Below are 25,927 nucleotides of genomic sequence, written 5' to 3'. Positions count from 1 at the left end.
CTGCTCGTGCATCCGCAGGTGCACACACACTCTCACACACGCACGTGATAAAAATCAATAAAAGCCCATTTTTACATCGCCCCTACTGCAGAAGATAAGAAAGTGACTTGTTTCTGGTACAGGAGTTCCCAGCTCCTATAGTCCATGGGAACCAGGCACGGACCAGGAGAAAATAGCTCTGTGTGCTACAGGGAGGAATTATCCCACCCCACCCCCCCCACCATCTCATATCAATCCAGTGCTTTTCATCCTATTTGAGAGCTTGCCACGGCTTAACCTTCATCCTGTTGGTTGCCCAGAGTAGATGCAGAACCCAAAAGGGACTAGTGTTACTGAGGGATTGGCTGTCCCCTGAAGGAAATGGAAACATTTCCACTGATACTGACGGGAGCATCGTACGCATGTGGTTAGAACAGACATCTGCAAGTTGGGAAAACGTGTCTGTGTCTTCACATTTTGTGACTCCGTACCCCTGTCTTTGCACCTAAGAGCTCTGTGTAGGAATGCAAACTGTGTGTTTCAGTGGCACTGCATCCTGTATAGTTGCTGTGCTCCTAAAGGGAAAACAAGAGTGTTTGCCGAATCGGCATGTGATACAGTAAGGGGTGTCTATAGGTAACAGGTAACCGGAGATGCACATAAGGGCCAAGTACAGGATTTCTGTTGATCACCATTTGGGGTACATCTGTGGTTTCTGTGACATGGTGTATATTGATCTTCCTCTCTCCTTGCCATTCACTCGCTCTGTAGACTTTCAGAAACTCTGAATTCAATAGATGTAGACATAAATTACTATATATGCACACTCACCATTCACACGTTAATTCCTTCGTTTGCTTTCCAAAATGAGCCAGGAATGAGAAAAGCACCTAAAAAGCTTTCAAAATGGGCTAGAGACTAGAAAAGGCAGAAAGAAACCATCCTGAGAGAGATGTTACAGCTGGTAGCCATACAGTCATGGCTGTAATAAGTGGGATGAAGACCAGATTTTGCCATATATTTACCATGAAGCACCCTGTGTGTTTGTTTGATAAATAGCCTAGACTTCCAAGGGCTTTGCCAAAGCCGTACTTAAAAATCTGCGTGCATAGTCCACCGTATTCTTCATATCTGCTCCCCTACCATACACAGGCCCACCAATCGAACTGCCTTGTTGTTGTTGTTGTTGTTGTTGTTGTTGTTGTTGCATGTAGATCAGGTAAGTACATCTATAGTTGTCTCTTTGCACCTGCAAATGTAGTGACGATACTCAGGTCTATAAGTTAGTGAACCCAAACACCAATCCACACTTCCCTACTCACACTCAAATGTGCAAACCAGCCACTTGTCTGCTTCACTAGGTATTCCTATAGATAGCCTTGGTAAAATCAGATTCTGTCATATGCACTCCTTGTAACCCTTTCTGAAAATGTGGCCTTTTAAGTCAACTAGAATGTGATTCTGCTAAAAAAAAAAAAAAACAAAAACAAAAAACGAAAAAACAAAAAAAAACTAACTGGTTGAGAATGATTCCATTTTCCTTAATGGTAACTATAATTGGCTTTCCCCTTTTCTCTTTTTAAATTTTTCCCCCTTCCACGCTGTGTTGCTTTGCACTGACTGTGATTGCATGTTGCACCCTGGTGTATCCATCGTGATGATGTCACATGGCTTGTTGCTGTGATACCTACCACGCCCCATTCCATCGTGTATGTCATGGCTGCATAAATCCTCCACCCTTCCGTGTGTTGCTTCCATGGTTTCCTACTGAAAGTGCCCATGATGCACGGTGCAACACCTACCACTGTGTCTGCAGCAACACCACCTGCCGCCAGCGTTCCGTTCGCTGCAACAGCCGCAGGCAATCAGGTTTGGCCATTTATTTTACCTGTTCAGATAACTACAGCGTGTTGGTAAGGCACAGTATATGCTTTTTGGATTGGCGAGAGATGATCCAGATTCCTATGTGTCTGTTGAGCCGTTGTGACATTTAGAATTTTTCTCATTGCGTATATTCTAGCAGGACGAATCTGCCACACATCCTCAGATGAATCCAGTTTTCTCATGTTCGGTCAGGTACCAGAGGTTGCCCTTCATATGCCGTATCCACGATTGTTGCTGTCACACCAATCCTCAAATCCATATACTGAGGGTTCCTTAAATGCTTCCTCACGGGTCAAGAGAAGAATTTATTTTCTTTTACTGCCATCTTTCTGGTCATTGCGCTTCAACTTTCATTTAGTACAGTCATCACCTTTACCTTCAGATCTGCTGGAGAGAAAGCGAGGTAACACATTTCTCTCCAGGGCACAGAGATCCTTATCATTACCCAGTGATGACATCAGAGATGTCATACTGACGCTCAGTGACACACAGTGATGACATCAGAGATCTCACACTGACATTAGATGTGCTTGTGTTGTGGTGGTTTTCATTCGCTTTAGGTACTTACAGGCAGAGTCACAAGACAAATTCTAAACTGTGGGAAAGTCTTGAGACTGTAATGAGATACGTAGAATAACTGTCGTGTAATGTTATGGCTGTTTTGCCTTATGAAGGTGGTAACCATGCTTCAAGACTGCACATTCCACAGCTGCTTCCATTTACAAGTACGATAACCACACGGCATATAGAGCATTAACCCATTGGGGAAACAAACCACATTCAGACCTGTGCTCTGGAAAATTAACTGTTAGCGGATATGGTGAATATGTCTAAATTTTTCTGTGAAATGATTCTGCTTATTAATTACCATGCCCCAACAGTGAACAAAATAAATGGAATTCTCTCGAGAAACTATTTTAATCTAAAATCTTTTTTACTACTATAGATACCCCCATTATCAATAGATGAACTGAATAGCAGCATGTTTGTTTCACAGATGTAGAAGTTACCAGTAGAACAGTAAGTTGCTTTAAGTACTAATATGAATAATATGTATAGGTTGTATCTTTTATTTACACAATTGCATTTCTAAGGGCTTTGGTAAATATTTTCATTGATAGATATTGCTTATAACTTAGAGCTTTATTTAAGCATTCTCAACTGTCCAAATTGAAATGTGGAGAGCAAATAATGCAGTTTTTTTCCATGAAAAATGACAGCCGGTACTGTATTTTCCCAATGAGCTTACAAATTCTGAAATGTTTTCCTGTTATTAAAGGAGTATGATTTGTCAGCCCAAGGCACAGATCACTTTTGAATTTTAATCCTTTAACACTTCTCTAGCTTCATTTTTTTTTGTTAGTGCTGAAGTAAAGCAAAGCAATTTTGTCACAGTTTGACTAAGATGAATATCTTAAAGCCAGTAAGCAGTATGCTTCTCCCATGATGTTGTAGAAGATAGTGCTTTTAAAGTCTGCCATTATGTGTTGCTTTCCATGTAAGTCTATCAGAATTGCTTCAGCTGTTTTGAATTTGAGTGACACAATTTAGTAATGTAATCATTATTTTCATTCAAATCATGGCTTTAAAGAAATGTGTTGTTGTTGGATTCCCCTTCCCCCCCCACCCCCACCCCCCCCACACACCTTTGATCTCCTCTTTGCCTGGTCCAGAGCAGCCCTAGCACATACTTAATTTGAGCAGTCATTGACTTGGAAAATGTGACTTTTCAAGCCACTTAAGACTCCTAGGTATCTTAATTAATTAATAATAGGGACTTATTCAACAAGTGTACCACTTCTGAATGGCATATGTTAGTCATTGAAAATTTGAGGTTCTCAGAACTGGCTCCAAACACTCACTCCGTCCTGGGCAGAGCCTACAGCTGACTGCACATTAGATAAACAAGTCCCTTCAACCCTAAGGAGTGTTTTAAAAAGACACCTTCGAGGGCATGGAATAACTGAGGTAGCTGTACCTTGTAATTGTGTTCAGGGGTACCATTTGGGATGGTGGCAACTTGGGAATAGCACCAAACATGAGAATATAGGTTTTGCACACACTTGCCTGATTCTCATGGGCTGCTTTCTTTACAGCAAGGTAAACAAAAGTGGTCAAATATAATTAGCTTTCCAACAGTACATGTTTGAGAATCGTGATTCCTTTCTGCCAGATTCCATTAGAAAACATAGAGGTATTTGGCAGACCGTAATCACTTCAATGTGTAACAGATGTTGAAAATTTCCCCAAAGTTCAAAACTGTAATTTTGTAAAATACTATATACCTCGATTTCACACCTTGGCTATTTCCACATGGCTCCAAAACGTTCAGATTAAAAAGTTTAAAGTTTGGTTAATATTTGCTTGTTGAAGAAAGTAGAGAGACGGGTGGATGTTCATCAAAACGTTTAAGCGTTGTGCGGATATAATGCCTTAACTTAGGGCAATTCTGTACATTAGCGCTCAGTGACAACCATAAACTGTCATGGTATATGACTCTTGGCGACCATTTCTGACAGCCCCATTTCCACAGATGTAGAACATGAAACTCAGGGTGGGTAATATATTGGCAGTTCACGTACAGAACTGGCACAAGAGACAAGTATCCCGACTCCTGCTTCAATAACCCTTTAATGTTTCTCACTCTTTCTTTCTTCTTCCATTTCAGTCGAAATTCTGAACAACAGAGCTATGGAGTATCAGGATCTCTCCGTGAGAACCTCCATATGGCCTTTCTATATATATTCTCATAGGTCTTCTACCAACACAAGAATAAGTGTGGTACAGTCAATATATTAAACAAAACCCACTTACCAACCAACAAATTCAAACAAAAATACAACATTAACCCATCAGTGCAGATGTTAAAACATGAATAGAAAACTACCATTTATCTTATCTGAATTATTAGGTAGAACATGACTGTAACATTTTGTCATTTGTTGCATTATTCTTTGTGATTTTCCAATAACAAATATGCTGAGTGAATCTCTACAGTGGACTGTTGGCTTACTGTGCATTCTTGGTGGATAAATGTTCATCTGTTTTGAAGTGTTACCTTACTGTTTTGTTTACACAATAGTCTATTGGGTTGATTTAGAATGTAGCAAATGTATCCAATACCGTTTTTCCCACTATTGTATTGTATTCTATTGTATTGTATTGTATTGTATTGTATTGTATTGTATTGTACTGTGGTGTGATGTGTTAGGTTTTTACATACTATAGTGTTTTCCTCTAGATGTGTGGTGTTTGATTTCAACTAAAATATTACTAATGGGAAGCAGAAATATCTGTGTTTAAAACCATTACAGATTAATATTAATATGCTTTCTCTCTCTTTAGAACATGTCTGTAGGTTTCTTGGGGCAGACTTTTAAAAGGCCTCACTTTTGAGTGTGCTCAAAGCCTGTTCATAAGCATGCATGTGTATAATTTGTACCTGCAGATCTGACCTTGCATAATACAATCACGTGAGTAGGTATTTTTTGTGAGAGAGAAATAATTACCTGCAAAAAAACCCGGGAAACTTCTTGAAATATGAACCTCTAATCTCACTCCTTAAGAAGCTTGCAAAATTACAATTTACCTGTAAGTGAATTTCTCTGCATTTATCCTAAAAGAATTATGTAAGGTGCCCGTTACGTTTTTTGTGGTTCAAGGATCCTATCTCCTAGGTTGAGCATCTAAAGCTGAGCCATTTGTCAAATTCAGCTGAAAATTGTTACTTGGAGGCTTAAAGGTATGCTAATTGTAGGTTATAAATTAAACAGAGAGATGGAGGGGTAGAGATAGTTTTTACATTTTGGAGGAAAGTGTGTAAAAAACCATTGCAACGTAACCTTTTACACAAGTGCCATTCTCTGAATACAAATGGCTCGTGCTCTTGAGACTTGTCTTTGAATAATAAGTAAGCTCCAATCTTGCAAAAGTCAGGGTGAAGGAGATTTGATTCGAAGGGAGGCCCTTGTCCCCCAGATGGACAGTCTTCCAACTGATCACAGTTGGAGCCCGAGTATGGGTTTGGAGAAATGGCGGGGTGGCGAGGCGGGGTAGGAAGGCATTTTAAATTATTCTCTGATTTACTTAAAACTTATAGGAGGGCTGTCCACGATTGTCTTTAGCTTCCATTCGACTGAATTTCCAGTTCTGCTGACCCCTTCAGTGAAGGAGCAGGTGCCTATGCCAAGTGCTGCCCTTCCCAGACTTGATTGACAAGAGTCTCTCCTATCATAACCCAGCCATTTGTTTGTTTCTTTATTTAGGTCTGTTTGTTTTTATATGTATTTGAAAATTATAATAGAGAGGTTTTTAGCACCCTTTGGATGAAACAGGCCAGCTATACCCCATAGAGCTGAGCTGAATTCACATTACTAATACTTATGAAATAATTTATAACCAAGTAAAATAGTGATTCCTATGGCATGTGATGTAGCTCCTCCAGGTACTCGGCGATTAAAGTTACTATTCTTACACCGTGCTGGAACCGTAGGATATAGTATTTGCTACTAAATATTTATTATTTCACTAGAAAGCATGCAATCATCAAATTTAACATGTAAACCAGGTTTATTTTCCTGCATGAAAATGACAGGCAAAGAGAAAATTCCCACTTAGGATACCTTAAGCTGGCTAGCAGCATTTGAATCACAGAACGATGGAGTTGGCAAACCCTTCTCACAATCGATGAAACCGAGGCCTAGGGCACGTGACCTGCTCAAGGCCACCTACCTACCTGATCGGTGACAGTAAGACCCTGAACAACTCTCCTGACTTTCTGTTGTTCCTCTGTTTCACATTGTTTGTGCTTCGGAACATTTGAGACCCCATCCCGAAGCAGATCAATATAGCTCAGGATACAAAAGAGCAAAAAATAGCTGTTTGGTATGTGATAGCCTGTTGTTCTTAATTCGCAATCCCAGATCCTGATCATCAGTAATTTCAAGACATTGTCATCTGTTAACAGTATTGCCTGGGGTTACAGAATAAGAGGTGTCCTGACTTTTACCTGTTGATTCCTTGAACCACTTAATTTCTGTTTCCCAAAATCTTAACATTCTTAGAGAAGAAAGTAGTGTACGCCTTTGTGAAATGACTTGTGTGTAGAGCTGAGTTTTGTGTAACTGTGCCAGTCCCTTTCCGGAAGGGCAGAGCTAATCCCACAAATCGGGGAAGGATACACCTGAGCCAGACTGGTTGTATTCCTTAAAGGGGTTAGAGATGTTTTCAGTGCAGAACGAACTCTTTTTGTGTCATTCGACGTTCCGCAAAAGCATGCTGTCTCATTTCACCTTTGAAACTCCTGGCGAAGATGCACATAGACAAGAAACCTAGAGAACAGCAGTGTTTCTGATGCTGTGAGCACTGGAAGACATCAGTAGTGACTTATTTTTTAGTAAGAGGGTCCGTGAAGGATATTCAGGGTAGTTGTAGATTTGGTGCCATAATATTTGATAATGGCTGGCATTTTACAAGTTGCTTTGTAAATGAATTTAAAGAAAGAAAACTCAAAGCACTAAAGTTTTGATCAGATGTGAAAGAACTTTGACAAAAAGGCAATTTTAAGATAGCACTCTTTAAACTAGTTGTGCAATGTCTTATTCAAATTATGTTTATTCAAGAAAAGAAGAAAGGAAAGTCATTAGACTATAAATTCGCAGTTCAAAAGCCAAGTCACAAGACTAATCAGTGACTCTAAACAACAATTTACTGGATGAATTGTATATATTAAATTCCAACCACTTGTGATTCTTAGTTAACATTTTATAAGCTTTGTATATGACAAGGGCTTCTATTCTTATTTATCCAAAATTATTGTCTTTGTCCACTTCTCTCACTCAGCCTTTTGCAAAATTAGGCCAGAGTACTGAAACTTGGATAAAACAGGTCAGGTATACAGAGAAAATCATCTAGAAGTTATCTGTTAAGAGGGTTTTAGTAGTATCCAAAATTTTTTTTTCAAAAGGCACTATGTGACCATAAGTATATTTTAAAGAGGGATAAAGATTAAATTAAAACCAAATGGATTCATAAAATTGCTACTTAAATACAGTATTTACTTTGACAATTGGAGCATGATTCTCTAACCAGCTGTTGCGTTTCATCTCACTTGTCTAGACTAGAGTCTAATTTGTAGTTCGTTGTCACGTGAAAAGCCATCTTCTCCCTCCTCCATCCACCTTCGCCATCCGTTTTTTGAACATGTGAAAGCACTTTGATCTTGCCGTTAAGTGTTGTCCTCTTTTTGTCTCTTCTCCATTTCTACACACGTTGAAATAGAAGTAGGGAAATCTGATTCCCCAATTCTGTTGAATAGATGTAGGAAGATAGTGGCCTGATTTTTCATTGTACCAGTCAGTGCCTGTCAAAGGCACCGGAATGAATAGTATCGAAAAGAGTGTCACAACTTTTTTTGCAAACTTAGTTGATTGCGTCATCAAACTGTCGATTTAATTACAAGATCTGGGTTCTGAGCACCAAGTCACCGATTGGTGCCATGTTTCCATTTTTCTTTTTTAGTTTTTAAGGTTTTCATTTTACTACGTTTTTTGTATCTAAGTAACTCATGAACTTAATTTTGAAGGAGAGTTAGAGAAAGTTGGATTTTACTACATGTATTCAACCCACCTAGATAGGTTTGACACTGATACTGAAGCATGACAACATAGAGATTATAGTCCATAGTTATTCTTTACAGCTCACAGTTTAAGAACAAACTTAACTTTATATACAAATAATAATTTTTAACTAATTATATTTAGTCGTTGCTTGAGCAACAAAACTACAACATGGCTACCTTTAGACACATTTTTTTGATAATAATTTTACTTGTAAACTATACATGGTTTTTGACAGTATGAGCCTGTAGAAGGTACAGCTCAAAACTCAGAGAACAGATCTAGCGGAATTTTCCTTGAAGCCCAAATTGCCACGCAAACGCTGAATGTGTGTCCTTGTATGACTTTTGAATCAAAAAGTTTACAACACATGGATTCTAGAGTCAGCTTTATAGCTTATAGAATTTGTTGTGTGGATAGGGTTATTCCACAGTGTTTAGACTTCAAAACACAATTATTGCATTTGTAATCTATTACCTGACCTTTTTTCATGACATTGTGTTTTCCAAATTACCCCGTGCAGGAGGCGTAGCTGTCACGGCAAAAATTCTCTTTTCTGGAATTGTGTACTCACACAAATATATCCAAGTGAGGATTGAAGAATGATGAAAGCCTATTTTGAAATGAATTCCGATTTGTAAAACCACGCATAAAGATACTGTGGAATGACCCCTTAACAGTGTTTGAGAGGCATATGCTGCAGCCAACTGATGGTCTCAGTTAGGGTGCGACTGTGTGAGAAACACCTTTTTTGCACTTATGTACATAGTCCATGAACACTATGCTTGGAGTTTTTGTTTTTTTAATATAAGAAATCTGTGGTAATAGTGGAAAAGTTAGTAAGATAGAGGTATTTCTAAGGCCTTGAGGAAGAGGGGGATTTTGCTTAAGAAGTCGTAACTAAAGCCTGATGTTGCTTTGCTGTTGCGGAAGCTTTCTGGTTTGCTACAGGTAGGTCACCAAAAGAAAAGACTGGTAACGGGTAACAGGTCAACTTCAGCTAATAGCACTGACTGAAAGTGACAGTACTTCTTCTTTTACCAAGCAGGACCAGTAGCACAGATTGTTTGCTTTTTAAATTTACTCTCCATTGTAAACACGCACACACACACACACACGCACACACACACGCACACACCAGGCAGGGTTCTGGCAAAGGTTTTCTTTTTTCAATGGTTGCAAGCAGTAAAACACCCTGTAAGTTACAAGATGGAGAGTTCCATTCTGATCAACAGAGATGTCATCTTTGATAGAAAACTCCATATTGAGAGGTATCAGTTACATCAATTAATACCCATTTCAGTGACAATCAAATTGTTAACATTCACCACTGTTTCCCCCTTTAAAATCCATATCCTAAAACCAAATCGGCAACCATTGAAAGACTTAATTTAACAATCAAGTGTGGCCAGCTTGGGGCATTTCGTTCCCTCTGACAACAACAACAAAATACCCCTGGCACAGCTGTTCAGTGGAAGCTGTTTTCTGACTTCCCTTTACCAGGTTAGAAAGTGCTTCACTGTGCCGCTACAGCCTCCCACTGCTTGACCTAACAGAAGAGAACCAGTCCCAATCTTACATATGGATCTGGAAAAGAATGTTTTAACCAGACCGCCCCTGACAATTGGAGCTCCCCTATCACGTACCAGTCACCATTTCACTTTTTGTCATCTCCAGGCAATGAGGTTAGATGGATGACCATTGGTACTTGGAGTCTTTCACGTCTTGGGGTGTGTCACCCCCCCCCCTTGGAGAAGTTACCCACCCTGGGATTAAGGGAGTTGGTATTAGTATCACTTACCCATGTTGATGGTCCTCATTTACAGAGACAGGAAGATACGCCAAAGCCAGCAAGCAACCAAGCCTTAACGGTTGTCCAATAGCTCAGGGCCAGTTGGTTGGCAATTTCTCTTTTTCTCCCTTCAGCCCTTAATCATTTAGAGTCAGCTGTACAACTAACAGCCCGACCATCTGACCAGCATTTCCACTGGTATAAAATGTAAGCATTCATGCCTTCTGTAGTTAGGGACTCCCAAGTCCAACCTCATCGCCAACATACTTTCCCAACTGACCCTGTGTTCTTGTGTTGACACTTCCTTGTGCATCTGTACACCACGAGAATACATTGTCATGAGGTCAATAGACATGTAAGATTTTAAGTGAGGAATCATCTATAAAACAGTAAGAATGAACCTAGAAGCATCACAAAAGATAACCGATTAATTGATGGCATGTTGTGCACACTGACAGCCGTTGGGTCACGCTCTTTGGAGCTCAGACACAGTAGCTCTATCTCAGTAAGTCAAATTAGAGAATGAAGTAGAGCAAAATGTGAATGACTCGAGGCCAAAAAGGGACCTTTGTTATTAAACCCGGGAAAGGGTTCAGTTTGACTAGTTCATACAGTTTCCAGAGCCTCCACCTGGCCTGGAAAGAACCATCCATTACTACTCCAAAGCAGGATTATTCCAGGAAATTTGATCTTTAAATAGAACCCATCCTCAATTATAGCATCCCCGAAAGGAAAAAATATATCACTATAAAATAAGCCACAACTATTTGAAAGTATTGCAAAAATTCTCACCTTCTACATTGTACACCTTCTACATTGTATTACTTTAATTAAAAAAAAATACCTCTGTAACAAGACCTAAAAGTAACCCAACTTTAAGCCATGCTCTTTTCTCCCAAACACACAACCTAAAGATTTATCTGTCATAGAACTGCATGGTTGCAAAGCTTTATGTCTGTATACAGATGCTATTTGTTCATGATGGAAACCAAATTATTCTGTTGCTGTGTCTTTTGTGTCTAGCAGTTGAGAGAATGATCTGGCCATCATACCCTTGGGTTCTGGGGTTGCCCTTTTCAAAATAAATTTCCTTTTATTATTACTGTTAGTGCTTGATTATCTGCAAATGAGCCATTTGTTTTCACGGCCCCAAGTTACAATCTTTTAAATGTAAAGATGTTCCTAAATGTACTCTTTTTAAAAGAGCTTTCTGTAATGTTTGTATAACAACGTTCCAGTATGATGTAGAAAATGGAAGCACACATTTGGGGCAGAAGAATGCCCATTTTGAGATACCCGTGGAGAAGAAAATTATTAGCCACATGCAACAATTAACAGTTTAAATAATGACCACAATAGTTCAGAAATGTAAACTGTTTGCATCATATTTTGCCTCCAAAATGCAATAGTTCATTCCCTCAACTGCTATCATAGGTTAGATGCTTTGACTTTTTTTCTGTTCCCCCCCCCCCAAATTATAGTGCTCTACTGCTTGTTTGTGTTTAGAAGTGTGCATTATGCAGTCATTTTAGTATGCTACTTCTGCATTGTTTATTTTTGGTTCTTTTAATAAAATGTGTAAATGTCTTGGTTATGTCTTTTTTTTATGAATCCATATTCACACATTAGGAGTTTACTTAAAAGCTACTCCTGTTCTAGTATATCAACCCTAATATTTAGTAATTCTAATACAAAATTTAAATTTATGATTTGGTTCAAAGATCTATTTCATGCATAGAAGAAATTTATTTCCAGATATGCCTTCAGTATTATGACTTATATAGATAATACATTCATTGTATTAGACATATTATTTCTTTGATAGTGAAGTTACTAACACCGGAAAGGCACATTTGTATTTTAGTAAAAGAAAACTAAACATTTTGAGATAATGCTTACTGGCTTCTATTGTGCTTCAGAAATCCTGAGGCATTTTATAAGATACGTTATTAGAAGTTTGTATTTTCTGGTTATTCATTTCTATCTTGCATCTTCAGTGGCACATAGGAAACCAGTGTTGTTCATTTCATTTTTTTCAAGATGGGCATCAATGGTTTCATAACAATGAGATGCATGAATTTTTCCATCGAAATGTTTTCTCTCACTTAAAATTGGTTTTCTCCAACAAATGGCGCTGGAATGAACAGATAATGATTTTTCTTCTTTAAGAAAGCAAAATGTAACTTGATAATACTTTATTCTGACAGATTTCTAACTACTTAAAAAACGCTAGTTGGGAATTTCTCTGGATTGGCCACTGTTTGGTAGTCGGGCTGGTAGAAAACTCAGGTGAAGAGGCTTTGGCTGAGATGAGAGGCTGTGACAGATTAAAGTATTCTTCACGTGTCTGTAGCTGTGCAAAGAGCCAGGGAGGAAATCCAGTGTCGGCCGAGTCATACAGAGCTAAGAGCTCCCTCGTCCCTTGTGCCCTGCTTTACTCTTTCTGCTGCGTGTGCCTCCCACTATGGCACTTCTCCGTAAGCCGACTTTGAGCCCGTGGGCGCGTGGTACATGTTTCTGTGAGTCTGTGGTAATCCCAGCATGAATACCAGTTCGCTTGGACATTTACAAAAGGTCTTTGGCCCCTTCAGAATCCAGTTTATGTTTTCCTCTTCGAAGCTGCTGAATGATAGATAAGCATTCAGGGCAGGCATCCCCAACCACAATCAAAATGGAGTTTCTCTTGGCCAGAGGGAAGTTGACCCACAGGCAAAACCGGATATGGATGTAAAGGTTAGCGTGGTGCTTTTCAACCTCTTTGTTCAGCTTTCTTCTAAGAGTCTCTCTGTGGTGGCTTCTGGCTCCCTAGAAGCCCCAGGTAGCAACTTGTAGGGCCTGCTAACCCGGACAAATCTGGGCTTTTTTCCTTCGGAACTTCCCTGCTGGGCACCTCAGGCTACGGAGAGCGGCTCCGAGCTGAGATCTAAGAGACCACTCACGCTATGGTTTTAGACTGGCAGTGTTTGTGTGCTGCCCCCTGGGAATGTTTGTATTTTAAAAGGCATGACTCCGGGCATCTGGCTGGCTCAGTCAGTAGAGCCATGCGATTCTTGATCTCAAGTCGTAAGTTTGAGGCCCACGTTGGGTGTAGAGTTTACTTAAAAAATAAAAAGGCATGACTCTCCAGTGCTCAAATAGCAGACAGCCACTTGCCTAGACAGGGATATATGTTTTTACTGAAACAAACAGCATTTGGGCAGCGATCAAATTCCTATGGACAAGTGGTACCATCATTTACGACCTCAAGAAGGCCAAAAAAGAAGGCTCTTGTAATTCTGTTATTGTCAGGAAAGTTCTGCTATAATAATGAACCCAAAATAGTGACAAGATAGTAAACATTGCACAGTCCCACGGGCCAGAATCCACTCACGTGGTCAGCATCTGTAGTAAAGAGCATGACCTGCGATAAGCCTGACGCGTGATCACATTTCTGTAATCGCCTAATGCCTATACTTGCTAATATTCAACAGATGGACACACATACTGAGATTTTTTTTTCTTTAGTCTTTCTTGTCCTAGAAATGCTCATCTAACGGAGCCCTCCCAGATTTTCCTTTCAGTGCCTGGATTTACATTTCTCCCTTAGGCAGGAAGACCATGGATATGTGGGGGAACAAAAGCCAAGAGTGGTAATGATAGAAAGGCCAGCCACCTGGATGGAATGGTGAGGTTTGTGACAGGAACAGGAGGGCCGGTTCCTGTCTTTAGAAACAGAAGCCTGAAGCAAAAGCGTAGCCTTGCAAAGTGGAAATCAGAATAAGAGGCAATCTGTGTAAGAAGAAACTTGTGGTCAGCGCAGAGGCAGGCAGGGCATCTGGGGCAAAGCAGAAGAGACGCAGGAAAAACCATACATTTTCCTGATGCGAACGAGGGAGGTTTTCCCCCATGAATGATTCAGTGCATTGCATGGATGTACAAGTACAAAGAGAGAAATCGGTGAAAGATCACAGAATGTCAGTGGTTGAACAGCGACAAGCAGTGGCAACAGCACCTGTTAACGCAGACAGCCTGTTGATTACCGACAGGACTTGAGAGAATGCAGAAGGGATCTGAGGAGTCTCTGCCGTCAGCATGCTTCTAAGAGTATTACAGCCACAGAAGATGATGGTCAACTCATTGAGGACCAATGTAGGTCTCAAGAAGAGCGGGGGTAAGATTAAGATCGGGACTGAGACTTTGCCTTTAGCCTTCATGACCTGAAGAACAATTCTTTCTTGGGGAAATTGGCAGTTAAGAAAGAAACATATCTGTGTTAATTTTATACACACACACACACACACACACATATATGTAGTAAGTGGTTATTGATGTGCCTTTGTTAACTATTTAATAAACGTGTGTAGTTCAAAGTGTTTGGGTACTTCTCAATTTCTATTTACAAAGTCTCATGTTAAAGCAACCCGTTTATCGGTTGTTATACAAGGAAAACACCTGAGCTCACCTGAATCCAGGCACTCAACGGTCACAATTTAGGGGTCCAGGTAGGGGCTACTAAGAAAACGAGGCACCTCTGTTAACAGTAACACCTCAGTTCAGTGGCTGTTCAGGGCCTCGCTGAGTATCAAGTGTTGACCACAAACTGCGCACCGGCCAATGGTAGAGACCTCTATAATAAGCAACTCCTTTCTCCTGATGGACATCGTCAGAGATGCTGTAGATCCTGAAGATGCTTCGGACCTCAGGAGTCACTGGGATGAGATTGTGGGGGGAGAGGGGAGGGGCACTCAAACCGTTCAGGAAAAGTGGCGCAGGAGTGTCAGACATGCAGCCACAACCAGTACTGTCGTCCTCTAGTCTCCACATCCTGGAGAAATGTCCCTGTGGTAAAAATAAAGACACACAGGTCCAGATACTGTTAGGGGGCTTAGGGAAAGGTCAATCCAAGAAAAACGTTTGAGTAATAACAGAGCAAGAAAACCCTTAAATAGTATTCTAAGATTATTGTCCTGTCCACAGTTAGTGCTATACCACTTGACCCGTCTCCCTCCCAATCTGCTCTCCACATTCCTACTGGGATCATTTTTCTAAGATCGAAAATTCATTATTTCGCTTCCCTGATTTAAAATCTTCCAGACTTCTTCACTCCCTTAGGGGATAAAGCCTACACTCCAACACAGCAATCTTGGGCCTTGGGCTTGCCCTCAAGCTTCCTCTTTCCCCTTGCTTTCTGTAACAGTACAACTCCAGACGAACCAAACCACCGTTGGGGAAATATAATTAAAAATGAGATCTTCCAACCCAAAAATCCTCTCCACAAAGGTAGTAGTGAAAGAAAACAGAATGAACATTGAACCAAAATGGGATGCACACCCTAGGCAATCCACTAAGAAACTGCAAAGCCAGAAAGGAATCACCCCCTTATCTAGCCAAGCAGATACAACCCATTACAGACATGTTTTCAAGATAAATGGTAACTAGTCCTCAAGTAAGAGGACTCACAGCACCTTTTGTCACTCATAGTTCGCCTTAACTTTATAGTGTAACTGGGGAGACCACCTCCCCAGTTGACTTTATCCATAGGAGAAACAAACTTTTCCTATCTTTACCTCAGATAGTTTTGCAAATTGGAGGCAGGTCCCCAGAAGTTAGGCTGTGACCTCCCTGCAGGAATGGAGATCTGGGGCTTGATTGCCCTTGATGTTTGCATTTCAAAGAGGTGACTCCCAGGTCCTTGAGGAAGCATGGGAGCTTGTGAGGCTACTTTAAGGCTTATTTAGCCATTACCAAGATTTACATACACTTGAAAAGGACACAGAAAGAAATTTTGTAAGAAAAGAGAGAGATGAGGGAGAAGTCTCTTCCCTTATTTCCAACAAGGAAAATTAAGCCTCTTCTTTTTAAAAGTTTATTTAGTTTGAGAAAGAGAGAGACAGCGTGAGTGGGGGGGGTGGATAGAGTGAGAGAGAGAGAGAGAGAGAGAGATCCGAAGCAGGCTCTGCGCTGTCAGTGCAAAACCCAATTTGGGGTTCGAACTCACGAACCATGGGATCATGACCTGAGCTGAAATTAAGAATCACTTAACCAACAGAGCCACCCAGGGAACCCCCAAGCCTCTTATTTTTAATTTGTATTTGCCCTTACACCACTCATGTTTCCCAGATACATACCATGGCTTCCCATACCTTTGTGCTCTTTTTCTCTCCACTGGAAACACCTTCCCATCTTCTTCCTCCTTTTCTTTGAAAACTCATTATTCAAGGGATATATCAACTATCAAGTCTCTTGAGGTCTTCCTTGGCCTTACCAGATACCACTGAGATGCAGCTAATATTTATTCAGTGCTTATCAAATAATCTCAAACCTCAGTAGCTACCCCCCTGTACCCTTCTGGTATTGTCTATATTCCTCCTCTGTTAAACGGGGCTTCGCAAAGGCAACAACCAGGTTCGTATCCCGCACGATGCCTTGAACAATAGCCACACAGTAAATGCCTAATATATTTTTGGAGAAATAACTAGGGCATCAGAGCACTTTTATTATAAAAAAAAAAAGCTTCATTCAAATAAAAGATTTATGCAAGGATATAGGGAAATTTCACAAATTCCGATCGCAGGAAGAACAACTGGACCTCACTGTAACTGGAAAGTTATCAGGGAGCTTGTTTCTCGACCTCTTTCTGTGTGTACGTCTGTGCCTGTCTCTGTCTTCTTTTCCATTCTCTCTCTCTCTCTCTCTCTCTCTCTCTCTCTCTCTCTCTCTCTCCTCCAGTCTCCTACTTCTCTGCAAACCAGGTTTCTATGCCTACTTATCACACTCCTGTGCTTGATCAGGGCTACTCCCAGAATGGCAGTCTTATCCTGAGTCCATATCAATGATAACCTGCACCAGAAGCACCTGGAAGGCTTGTAAAACATAGATTGCTGGGACCCACTCAAGAGTCTCTGATTCAGTAGATATGGGATGAGGTATGAGAATTCGCATTTCTAACAAGTTCCCAAACAATTCTGATAATCTGGGGGCACAGTTTAGGAATGATCTACTTGAGAGGCACCCGGGTGGCTCAATCAGTTAAGTGTCTGACTCCTGATTTCAGTTCAGATCACGATCTCATGGTATGTGAGTTCAAGCCCCACATAGGGCTCTGCACTGAGAATGTGGAGCCTGCTTGGAATTCTCTCTCTCTCCCTCTCTCTGCCTCTCCCCCATTTGTGCCCATGTGTGTTTTCTCTCTCTATCTTTCAAAATAAGTAAATAAACTTAAAAAAAAAGGAATGATCTACTTGACCTTCAGGCTTGGTTCCCCACAAACAATTGACTCAGTCACTGGGCCCCAGTCAGTGCCTGATTCTCATGAGAGAGAATTTGATTGGTGAGTCAAATGTTCATCCCTATAACATTCAGTTGTGTCCAAAAGGCTGGAGTCTCATGGTACATATGAAAGGTTGCCTCCTTGAGGCTGTGGGCTGGGAAAGTTTTCAAAGGAGGTGGGTCTGTAGTACAGTCACCTCCATGGTTCCTTTCAAAGCTATAAGAATTTCCACACGAAGGGGCGCCTGGGCAGCTCAGTTGGTTAAGTGTCCGACTTCGGCTCAGGTCATCATCTCGTGGTTTGTGAGTTCGAGCCCCATGTCGGGCTCTGTGCTGACGGCTCGGAGCCTGGAGCCTGCTTCAGATTCTGTGTCTCCCTCTCTCTCTGCCCCTCCCCCACTCGTGCTCTGTCTCTCTCACTCTCAAAAATAAATAATAAAACATTAAAATATTTTAAGCAAGAATTTCCACACTGAACTAGCTCCTGGGTCTATAGAGTTCACTTCTCCATGGCCAATAGAGCCAACAAGGACTTAATGGCCTATTGGGCATCCGCAGCCACTCATTTCAAAGTAAACCTTTACTCTCATCCCTAAACTCATAATCTCTCTCAAACATGCGGCTTCTCCACCCAGTTGTCCAAGCAAGAATCCTGGGAATCACCTTTGACTCCCTGCCTCCATACCCAGTCTTTCAAGTCCTATCAATTCTATCTCTGAGTTGTTTTCTCTATCCCCACCATACCTGGTTAGTTGAACTTGACAGCCCGCCTCCAGTGTCATTTTCCCCCAGTGTGTTCTTCACACGACTGTCACAATGATCTCTCTAAGACAACTTCCCAGTCTCACCTCTTGGGACAGCTGTGATGGGTCAGGAGCAGCTCACAACGCCAGACAAGACTTCTCAGGCTACGTGTACTATGATGGACTATGAAAAACAATTGGGAAGCTCTGATCTAAAACACAAGTTTGACTATGTAACTCCTCTGCTTAAAACCTTTCAGTCACTCCCCATAGGTGTCAGGATAAAGCCCACACACACCTTACAATAGCCTATAACATGTGGCATAATCCAGTCCCCATCTACCTCTCCAGGCTCATCTCTCGCCACTGCCTGCCTTGGACTTGCTTCTTCAACAGCAGGTAGATGTTTGTAGTTTCCAAAACACGACCTGCTGTTTCATGCCTGCAAGCCATTGCTCACGGTTTCCTTTCTGCCTGGAATGTCCACCCTCCCCCTTTTTGCCTGCCTAGCATCCTTTGAGACCAGGATAGTCCCAAAGCACCATATCCCTCAGGAAAACTTCCATGTCTGCTTCCCACCTCCACTAGTGTGCCCCTCTTTGAAATTCTCGCAATACCTTCAGCATAAAACTGTCGTTGGATTTACCACACCGCATTAGAATATTGTCCGCTTCTCCCACTAGCCTGGGAGTGTCTTGAGGACAGAGTCTGTGTCTTATCCATGGCTGTATTTCCAGCACCTAACACAGTGATGAAAAAGTATTATCATACATCTCAACAACGACAAAAAATAAATGACGATCCAAAAACGGACAGAGGAAGGACTTGAACAGATATTTCGCCAAAGAAGATATACAATTGGCCAATAAACACATGAAAAACGCTCAGCACAATCAATCATTAGGGAAATGCAAATTAAAACTACAATAGGTTACCACTTCGCACTCACTAAGATAGGTGTCATTCAAAAAATGGAAAGTAGTGTTGATGATATGGAGAAATTAGAACCCTTGTGCATTGGCTGGTAGTCATGTAAAATGGCACAGCCATTATGAAAAACAGTCTGGCAGCTCCTCAGAAAGTTAAACAGAATCATATGAATCAGCAATTCCACACCTGGGTACATACCCTAAAAATTGAAAGCAGGGACTCGAACAGATACGTGTACACCAATGTTTACAGAAGCATTTTTACAATAGCCAAAATGTGGAAACAATCCAAGTGTCCATTAACAGATTAATGGATGAATAAAATGTAGTGTGTATATATATATATATATATATATATATATAATATATATATAATATATACTATGTGATGTATATACATACATACATATATGTGTGTGTGTGTGTGTGTGTATATATATATACATATATATATATATGTAATGGAATATATTCGGCTTTTAATAGGAAATGAAATTCAAACACATGCTACAACATGGATGAAACTTGAGGACATTATGCTAAGTGAAATAAGCCAGACACAAAAGGGCAAATAATGTATGACCTCACTTACATTAGGTCTTAGAATAGGTAAATACATACAGACAGAAAATGCAACAGAGGTTACCAAGGGTTAGAACGAATAGGGAGTTATTGTTTAGTTGGTAGAGAGTTTCCATTTGGGATGGTAAAAAAGGTCTGGAGCTGAAAAATGGTGACAATTGCACAACATTATGAATATACTTCTCTGAATTGTGCATTTTAAATGGCTAAAATGGTAAATTTTATGATATATATAAGCGTATTTTTTTTTAAATGTAGTATCATGGAGCACCTGGGTAGCTCAGTCAGTTGAGTGTCTTAAGTTGGCTTTGGCTTAAGTCATGATCTCGTGCTGCCAGTTCAGAGCCTGCTTCCAATCCTGTCTCCCTCTCTCTCTGCCCCTCCCCTGCCTGTGCTGTCTCTCAAAAATAAATAAACATGAATAAATAAATAAATAAATAAATAAATAAATAAATAAATGTAATATGTGTTGAATGAACAGATCACAGAAATGCCCTTTTGGCCTCCCTGGTAACCTCATGTTTCAGATATATCACAGATCTCTTTTTTTACTTACACTTTAGTTATTTAACATCCAGTGCAATATTAGTTTCAGGAGTAGAATTCACTGATTCATCACTTACATACAACACCCGGTGCTCATCACAAGTGCCCCACTTAATGCCTGTCACCTATCTAGCCCATCGCCTACCCACCTCTTTCCATCTACCCTCAGTTTATTCTCTGTCATTAGGAGTCTCTTGTGGTTTGTTTCTCTCCCTTCCCTTTCTTCCCCCCTTCCCATATATTTATCTGTTTTGTTTCTTAAATTCCACACATGAGTGAAATCATACGGTATTTGTCTTTCTCTGATTGACTTATTTTGCTTAGCATAATACATTCTAGCTCCAGCCACATCCTTGCAAATGGCAAGATTTCATTCTTTTTAATGGCTGAGTAATATTCATATATATGAGTATATTCATATATGAGTATATATATTCATATATATATTCCTATATATAATATATAGGAATATTACTCAGCCATTAAAAAGAATGCATATGTATATACATACATACATATATATACCACATCTTCTTTATTCATTCATAAGTCAATGACATTTGGGCTTTCTCCATACTTTGGCTATTGTTGATAATGCTGTTAGAAACATTGGGGTGTATATACCCCTTCAAATCTGTATTTTTGTATCCTTTGGGTAAATACCTAATAGTGCAATTGCTGGGTCATAGGGTAGTTTTATTTTAATTTTTTGAGGGACCTCCATACTGGTCTCCAGAGCATCACAGATCTCCTAGTGGTATTTCATATAATTAACCTTTTTTTGATACTTCTCTTGTGGAGAATAAAAAGAAATTACTCAGATATAGATTCCATTATAAAAGACCTTATAAACCAAGAGAGGAGAAAATATGTTAGAGTTAAATCTCATTTTGTGGCAAATAATAGAAATTCAGTCAAATCAGTATAGCAGCTAGGAAGATACTCCACAAAATGAGTATAAGGAATTTCTTTATTTCTCCAATTTAAATTGAATTTTCTCTGAGTCTCCATCTGATGGACTGATAAATAATGTAAAACCTTTCCCTCTTCCTCCCCCAGATGCTCATTCAAGGACCTTGAGAGTTTTACACAGTATAAACATTCAGAGAGAGGTATTCTAGTCTTATGTCCACACTATTCAATATGCTCACTATCCAAGTTTACATGTTCCTTAAAAAATTTTTTTTAATGTTTATTTATTTTTGAGACAGAGAGAGAGAGAGAGCATGAGAGGCAGAGGGGCAGAGAGAGGAAACACAGACTCCAAAGCAGGCTGCAGGCTCTGAGCTGTCAGCCCAGAGCCCGACGTGGGGCTGGCTCAAACTCACGGAGTACAAGATCATGATCTGAGCCGAAGTCAGAGGCTCAACCGACTGAGCCACCCAGGGGCCCCGTAGCTTACATGTTTCTTTAAAAGCAGATGACTCAGTTGAAGGCAAGAACTCAAACAGATTTTTGTACACCCATGTTCATAGCAGTATTATTCACAACAGCCAAAAAGGTGGAAGCAACCCAAGTGTCCATCGATGGACAGACAAAAATGGTATATCCATACAATGGAATATTATTCAACCTTAAAAAGGAATGAAATTCTGACACATGCTACAACATGGATGAACTTTGAGAACATTATGCTAAGTGAGATAAGCCATTCACAAAAGGACAAATACTGTATGATTCTACGTATATGAGGTACCCAGAGCTGTCAAATTCATAAATGCAGAAAGTAGATGGTGGCTTCCAGGGGCTGGGGACAGGGGAAAGGGAAAGTATTGTTAATGGGGACATAGTTTCAGTTTTGAAAGGTGAAAAGAGTTCTGGGGATGGATTGTAGTAATGGCTGCAAAACAATGTGAATATATTTAATGCCACCAAACTGTACAATTAAAGATTATTAATATGGTCATTTTCTTCCAGCTTTATTGAGATATAATTGACGTATAACATGTGCAAGTTTAAGGTATACAATTTGATGATTTGATGCACTTATATATCACTAAATGTTTACCACAATAAGGTCAGTTAACACGTCCTTCACCTTACATAATTGCCATTTTGTTGTCATTGTTGTTATGTTGAGAACATTAAAGCTCAATGCTCATAGCAATGGCTCAGGTCATGATCTTATGGTCTGACTTCGGCTCAGGTCGTGATCTCGCAGTCCGTGAGTTCGAGCCCCGCGTCGGGCCCTGTGCCGACAGCTCGGAGCCTGGAGCCTGTTTCAGATTCTGTGCCTCCCTCTCTCTCTGCCCCTCCCCTGCTTGTACTCTCTCTGTCTCTCTCTCTCTCAAAACTAAATAAACAAACAAAATAGGTAAAATGGTAATAACAGTAGTACATTATAAGGATATGGGTGTCTATTTGTCAGAGTTCTTCTGGTTATGAGTGACAAAATCCAAAATAAAGATTGTTTAAGAGGACATCATAGTATTAGGTCAAGGAGTTGAAAGATCCGGGGATGGTTTGGCTTCAAGCACAGCTGTATGCTGCTGCTCAAGCTGTGATGTTAGGGATCCACCACTCTCCTTTTCTAAGCTCCAGTTCCCTCCATGATTATTAGAAGGTCTACCCTTGCATCTAACTAGATTTGCAATCTAAAAGAAAGTGCAGTACTATTTCTAATTTTTTAAGGATCCTCCATACTGTCTTCCACAGTGGCTGCACCAATTTACATTCCCACCAACAGTGTACAAGGGCTTCCCTTTTCTACACATCCTCACCAGCACTTATCTCTTGTTTTTGTTTTTTGTTATTTTTTTATAATAGCCACTCTAACCGATGTGAGGTGATACCTCATTGTGGATTTTTTTAAATATAGTTGACACGCAATGTTACATTAGTTTCAGGCGTGCAACATAGTGGCTGGACAAGTCTCTAGTTTATGCTGTGCTCTCAAGTGTAGCTCCCATCTGTCCCCATTCAGTGCTATTACAATACCACTGGCTATATTCCCTATGCTGTACCTTTTATTCCTGTGACTTACTTATTCCATAACTGGAAGCCTGTATCTCCCACTCCCTTTCATCCAGTTTGCTCATCCCTCCACCCCCTTCTCTCTAACAACAAACAGTTTGTGCTCTGTATCTGATTCTGCTTTTTGTTTGTGTATTCATTTGTTTTGTTTTTAGATTCCACATATGAGTGAAATTGTATAGTATTTGTCTTTCTCAGTCTTATTTCACTTAGCATAATTCCCTCTCGGTCCATCCATGTTGTCACAAATGCAAGATCTCCTCCTCTTATGGCTGGGCAATATTCAAGTGTGTGTGTGTGTGTGTGTGTGTGCGCGCGCATGTGATCACATCTTCTTTATGCATTTATCTATCAATGGATACTTAGGTTGCTCCCATACTTTGGCTATTGTAAATAATGCTGCAATAAATTTAGGGATGCATATATCTTTAAAATTAGTGCTTTCATTTTCTTTGGGTAAATACCTACTAGTGGAATTGTTAGATCATATGGCATTAATACATTATTCACAATATCCGGGACATGAAAACAACTTTGGTGCCCATTCTTGGATGAATGAATAAAGAAGGTGGTGTGTGTGTGTGTGTGTGTGTGTGTGTGTGTGTGTGTGATGGAATGTTAATCAGCCATTAGAAAGAAGGAAAATGTGCCACTTGCAATAATATGGATGGACATTGATCACACTATCCTAAGTGAAATAAGTCACAGAGAAAGACAAATGCTGTATGATCTCAGTTGTATGTAAAATCTAAAAACATTGAACTCACAGAAACAGTAGAACGGTGGTTGTCAAGGGCTGAGGGGTGAGAGAAATGGGGAGGTGTTGGTCAAAAGGTACAAACTGTCAGTTATAAGGTAAATAAGTTCTGAGGCTCTAATGTAGAGCATGGTGACTATAGTTAATAATATTTGTATACTTGAAAGTTGCTAAGAGAGTAGAACTTTAATGTTCTCACCATAACAACAAAAACAAAATGGTAATTATGTGAGGTGAAGGATATGTTAACTAACCTATTGTGGTGAACAATTTACAATATATACATGTATCAAGTCATCACAATGTACACCTTAAAATTACACATTATGTGTCAATTCTTTCTCAATAAAGCTGGAAAAAAATAAAAGAAGAGAATGCATTGTTCCCAGTAGTTCCAGTCTCATTCTAATGGTTGATTCATTGGCCTAGTTTTGGGCACATGATTATATCTGCTTAGATCACGTGCCCATTCCTGATGCCAAGGGATAGGACATTCTAATTGGTCAGGTTAGAGTTAGAGTTTATGCACTTATTCTTTGAACCAGGGAAGGGGACATCTCTGCTTAGAAGTTGAAGATTGAAAAAGAAAGAGAGAGAGAGAGGGGGAGAGTGAGAGAGAGAGAGCAAAAAAGAGTTGGTCCCTCAAAGTGCCGTTTGCAGAACAGTTGGGAACGTATGTTGGACAGACAAAAGTAACATACAAACTTGATAGTCCACCCAATTTACAGAAGGTCTTCAACTAATATAACGCCACTATACCATACACAAATGAAAATGTACTCATTACTCGTGCCTTCTAAATAGAAAGACAATCCAAACTCATATATCCCAAGTGCACCCAACATTAAGCCCAAGATCCTTCAGTGACTTACAGTCATCTTGAGCAGGTCTTGATGTAGCTCTCCATGGTTTCACATCTATAGGTAAACTATACATTTGACCATATCCAAAACAGTCAGTGTCTAATAATAGAGGGAAAACAGGATGAACTAAATAAAACCTCCCATTTGGAAATACAAAACAAAATTGATACAATACATGAAGGTTGCCAATCAATATATTGACTTATGTATCATGTACATAAACAGCAAGAACTCCTTGGCAGTAGAGTGACTTCTTGGTCAGCCCAGCTGCATGTCTCGGATTCTCTTCTCTGAGATCATCTCCCTTGTGCATTGTCCCACTTGGCTATTCCTGAAAGGGGCATTAGGGAGGTTTACCCTTCTGGAGACTGCACCATTTCAGAAACCCTCTTCCTGTGGATGTGAGTTCAGTGACGTAGGGATTGCCTTAGGGGTTGAAAATCAAAAGCCTTTGGGGTTTTTTGGCCAGGCTTGGCTTTTCTGTAGCAATTCGCTTCCTAGGGTATGGCCATCATCCTCATGGCCCAGGATGGCTGACGAAACTCCAGCTATCATATCTAGATTCCAGGCAGTAAGATGAGGAAAGGTGAAGAAAGACATGTCTCCATCTTTTCTAAGGAAACTCCTCAGAAGGTCCATGAAACACTGTTGTCTATGTTTCATTGACCAGAACTTAAAGGTATGACCATGCCTAAAAGTAAGGGAGGTTGGGAAATGTAGTCTAGTCTCTTATTGCAAATGGTAGTGTGCCCAGATAAAAATTGGGAATCGGTTACTAAAGAAAGAGAAAAAGAGATATTGCTGTAGGCAACTAGCATTCTGTACTCTAGCACAATAGGCTTTGATTTAAATCATATTTCATGGGGTGGTAGTCAAAGGAAAAGATGTGAACTCATGTTCTTGAATCTTCACACTAGCCTAGATGTTTCTGTCCTTGAGCAATAGGTTACGGGACTCTGCCCAGGCCCCTAGTCCCTCAGTTAAACGACCTCCATCTTGGCTTTTGCATTGAGG

At 40.2% G+C, this 25,927-nt stretch overlaps 1 protein-coding gene across 4 annotated transcripts in view; it reads left to right on the top strand.

Annotated features, from left to right (window-relative positions):
* MBNL3 (muscleblind like splicing regulator 3) overlaps window positions 1-11,859 on the top strand; it is a 117,022-nt gene extending 105,163 nt beyond the window's left edge. For 3 of the 4 annotated variants that reach the window (XM_030305862.2, XM_030305860.2, XM_032592237.1), the window contains 3 exons: window positions 1,754-1,848; window positions 2,810-2,883; window positions 4,532-11,859. In XM_030305862.2, the coding sequence (XP_030161722.1) occupies window positions 1,754-1,848; window positions 2,810-2,866 (152 nt within the window). In that variant the 3' untranslated portion in view covers window positions 2,867-2,883; window positions 4,532-11,859. The remainder of the gene's footprint in view (window positions 1-1,753; window positions 1,849-2,809; window positions 2,884-4,531) is intronic. The other variant, XM_030305863.2, reaches the window with a different exon arrangement.
* The last annotated feature ends 14,068 nt before the right edge of the window (window positions 11,860-25,927 follow it).

Source organism: Lynx canadensis, chromosome X (assembly GCF_007474595.2).
Source record: "Lynx canadensis isolate LIC74 chromosome X, mLynCan4.pri.v2, whole genome shotgun sequence".
NCBI classification, from domain to species: Eukaryota; Metazoa; Chordata; class Mammalia; order Carnivora; family Felidae; genus Lynx; species Lynx canadensis.
The sequence above is the reverse complement of the archived record's forward strand: the minus strand, read 5'-3'. Positions and strand labels throughout refer to the sequence as shown.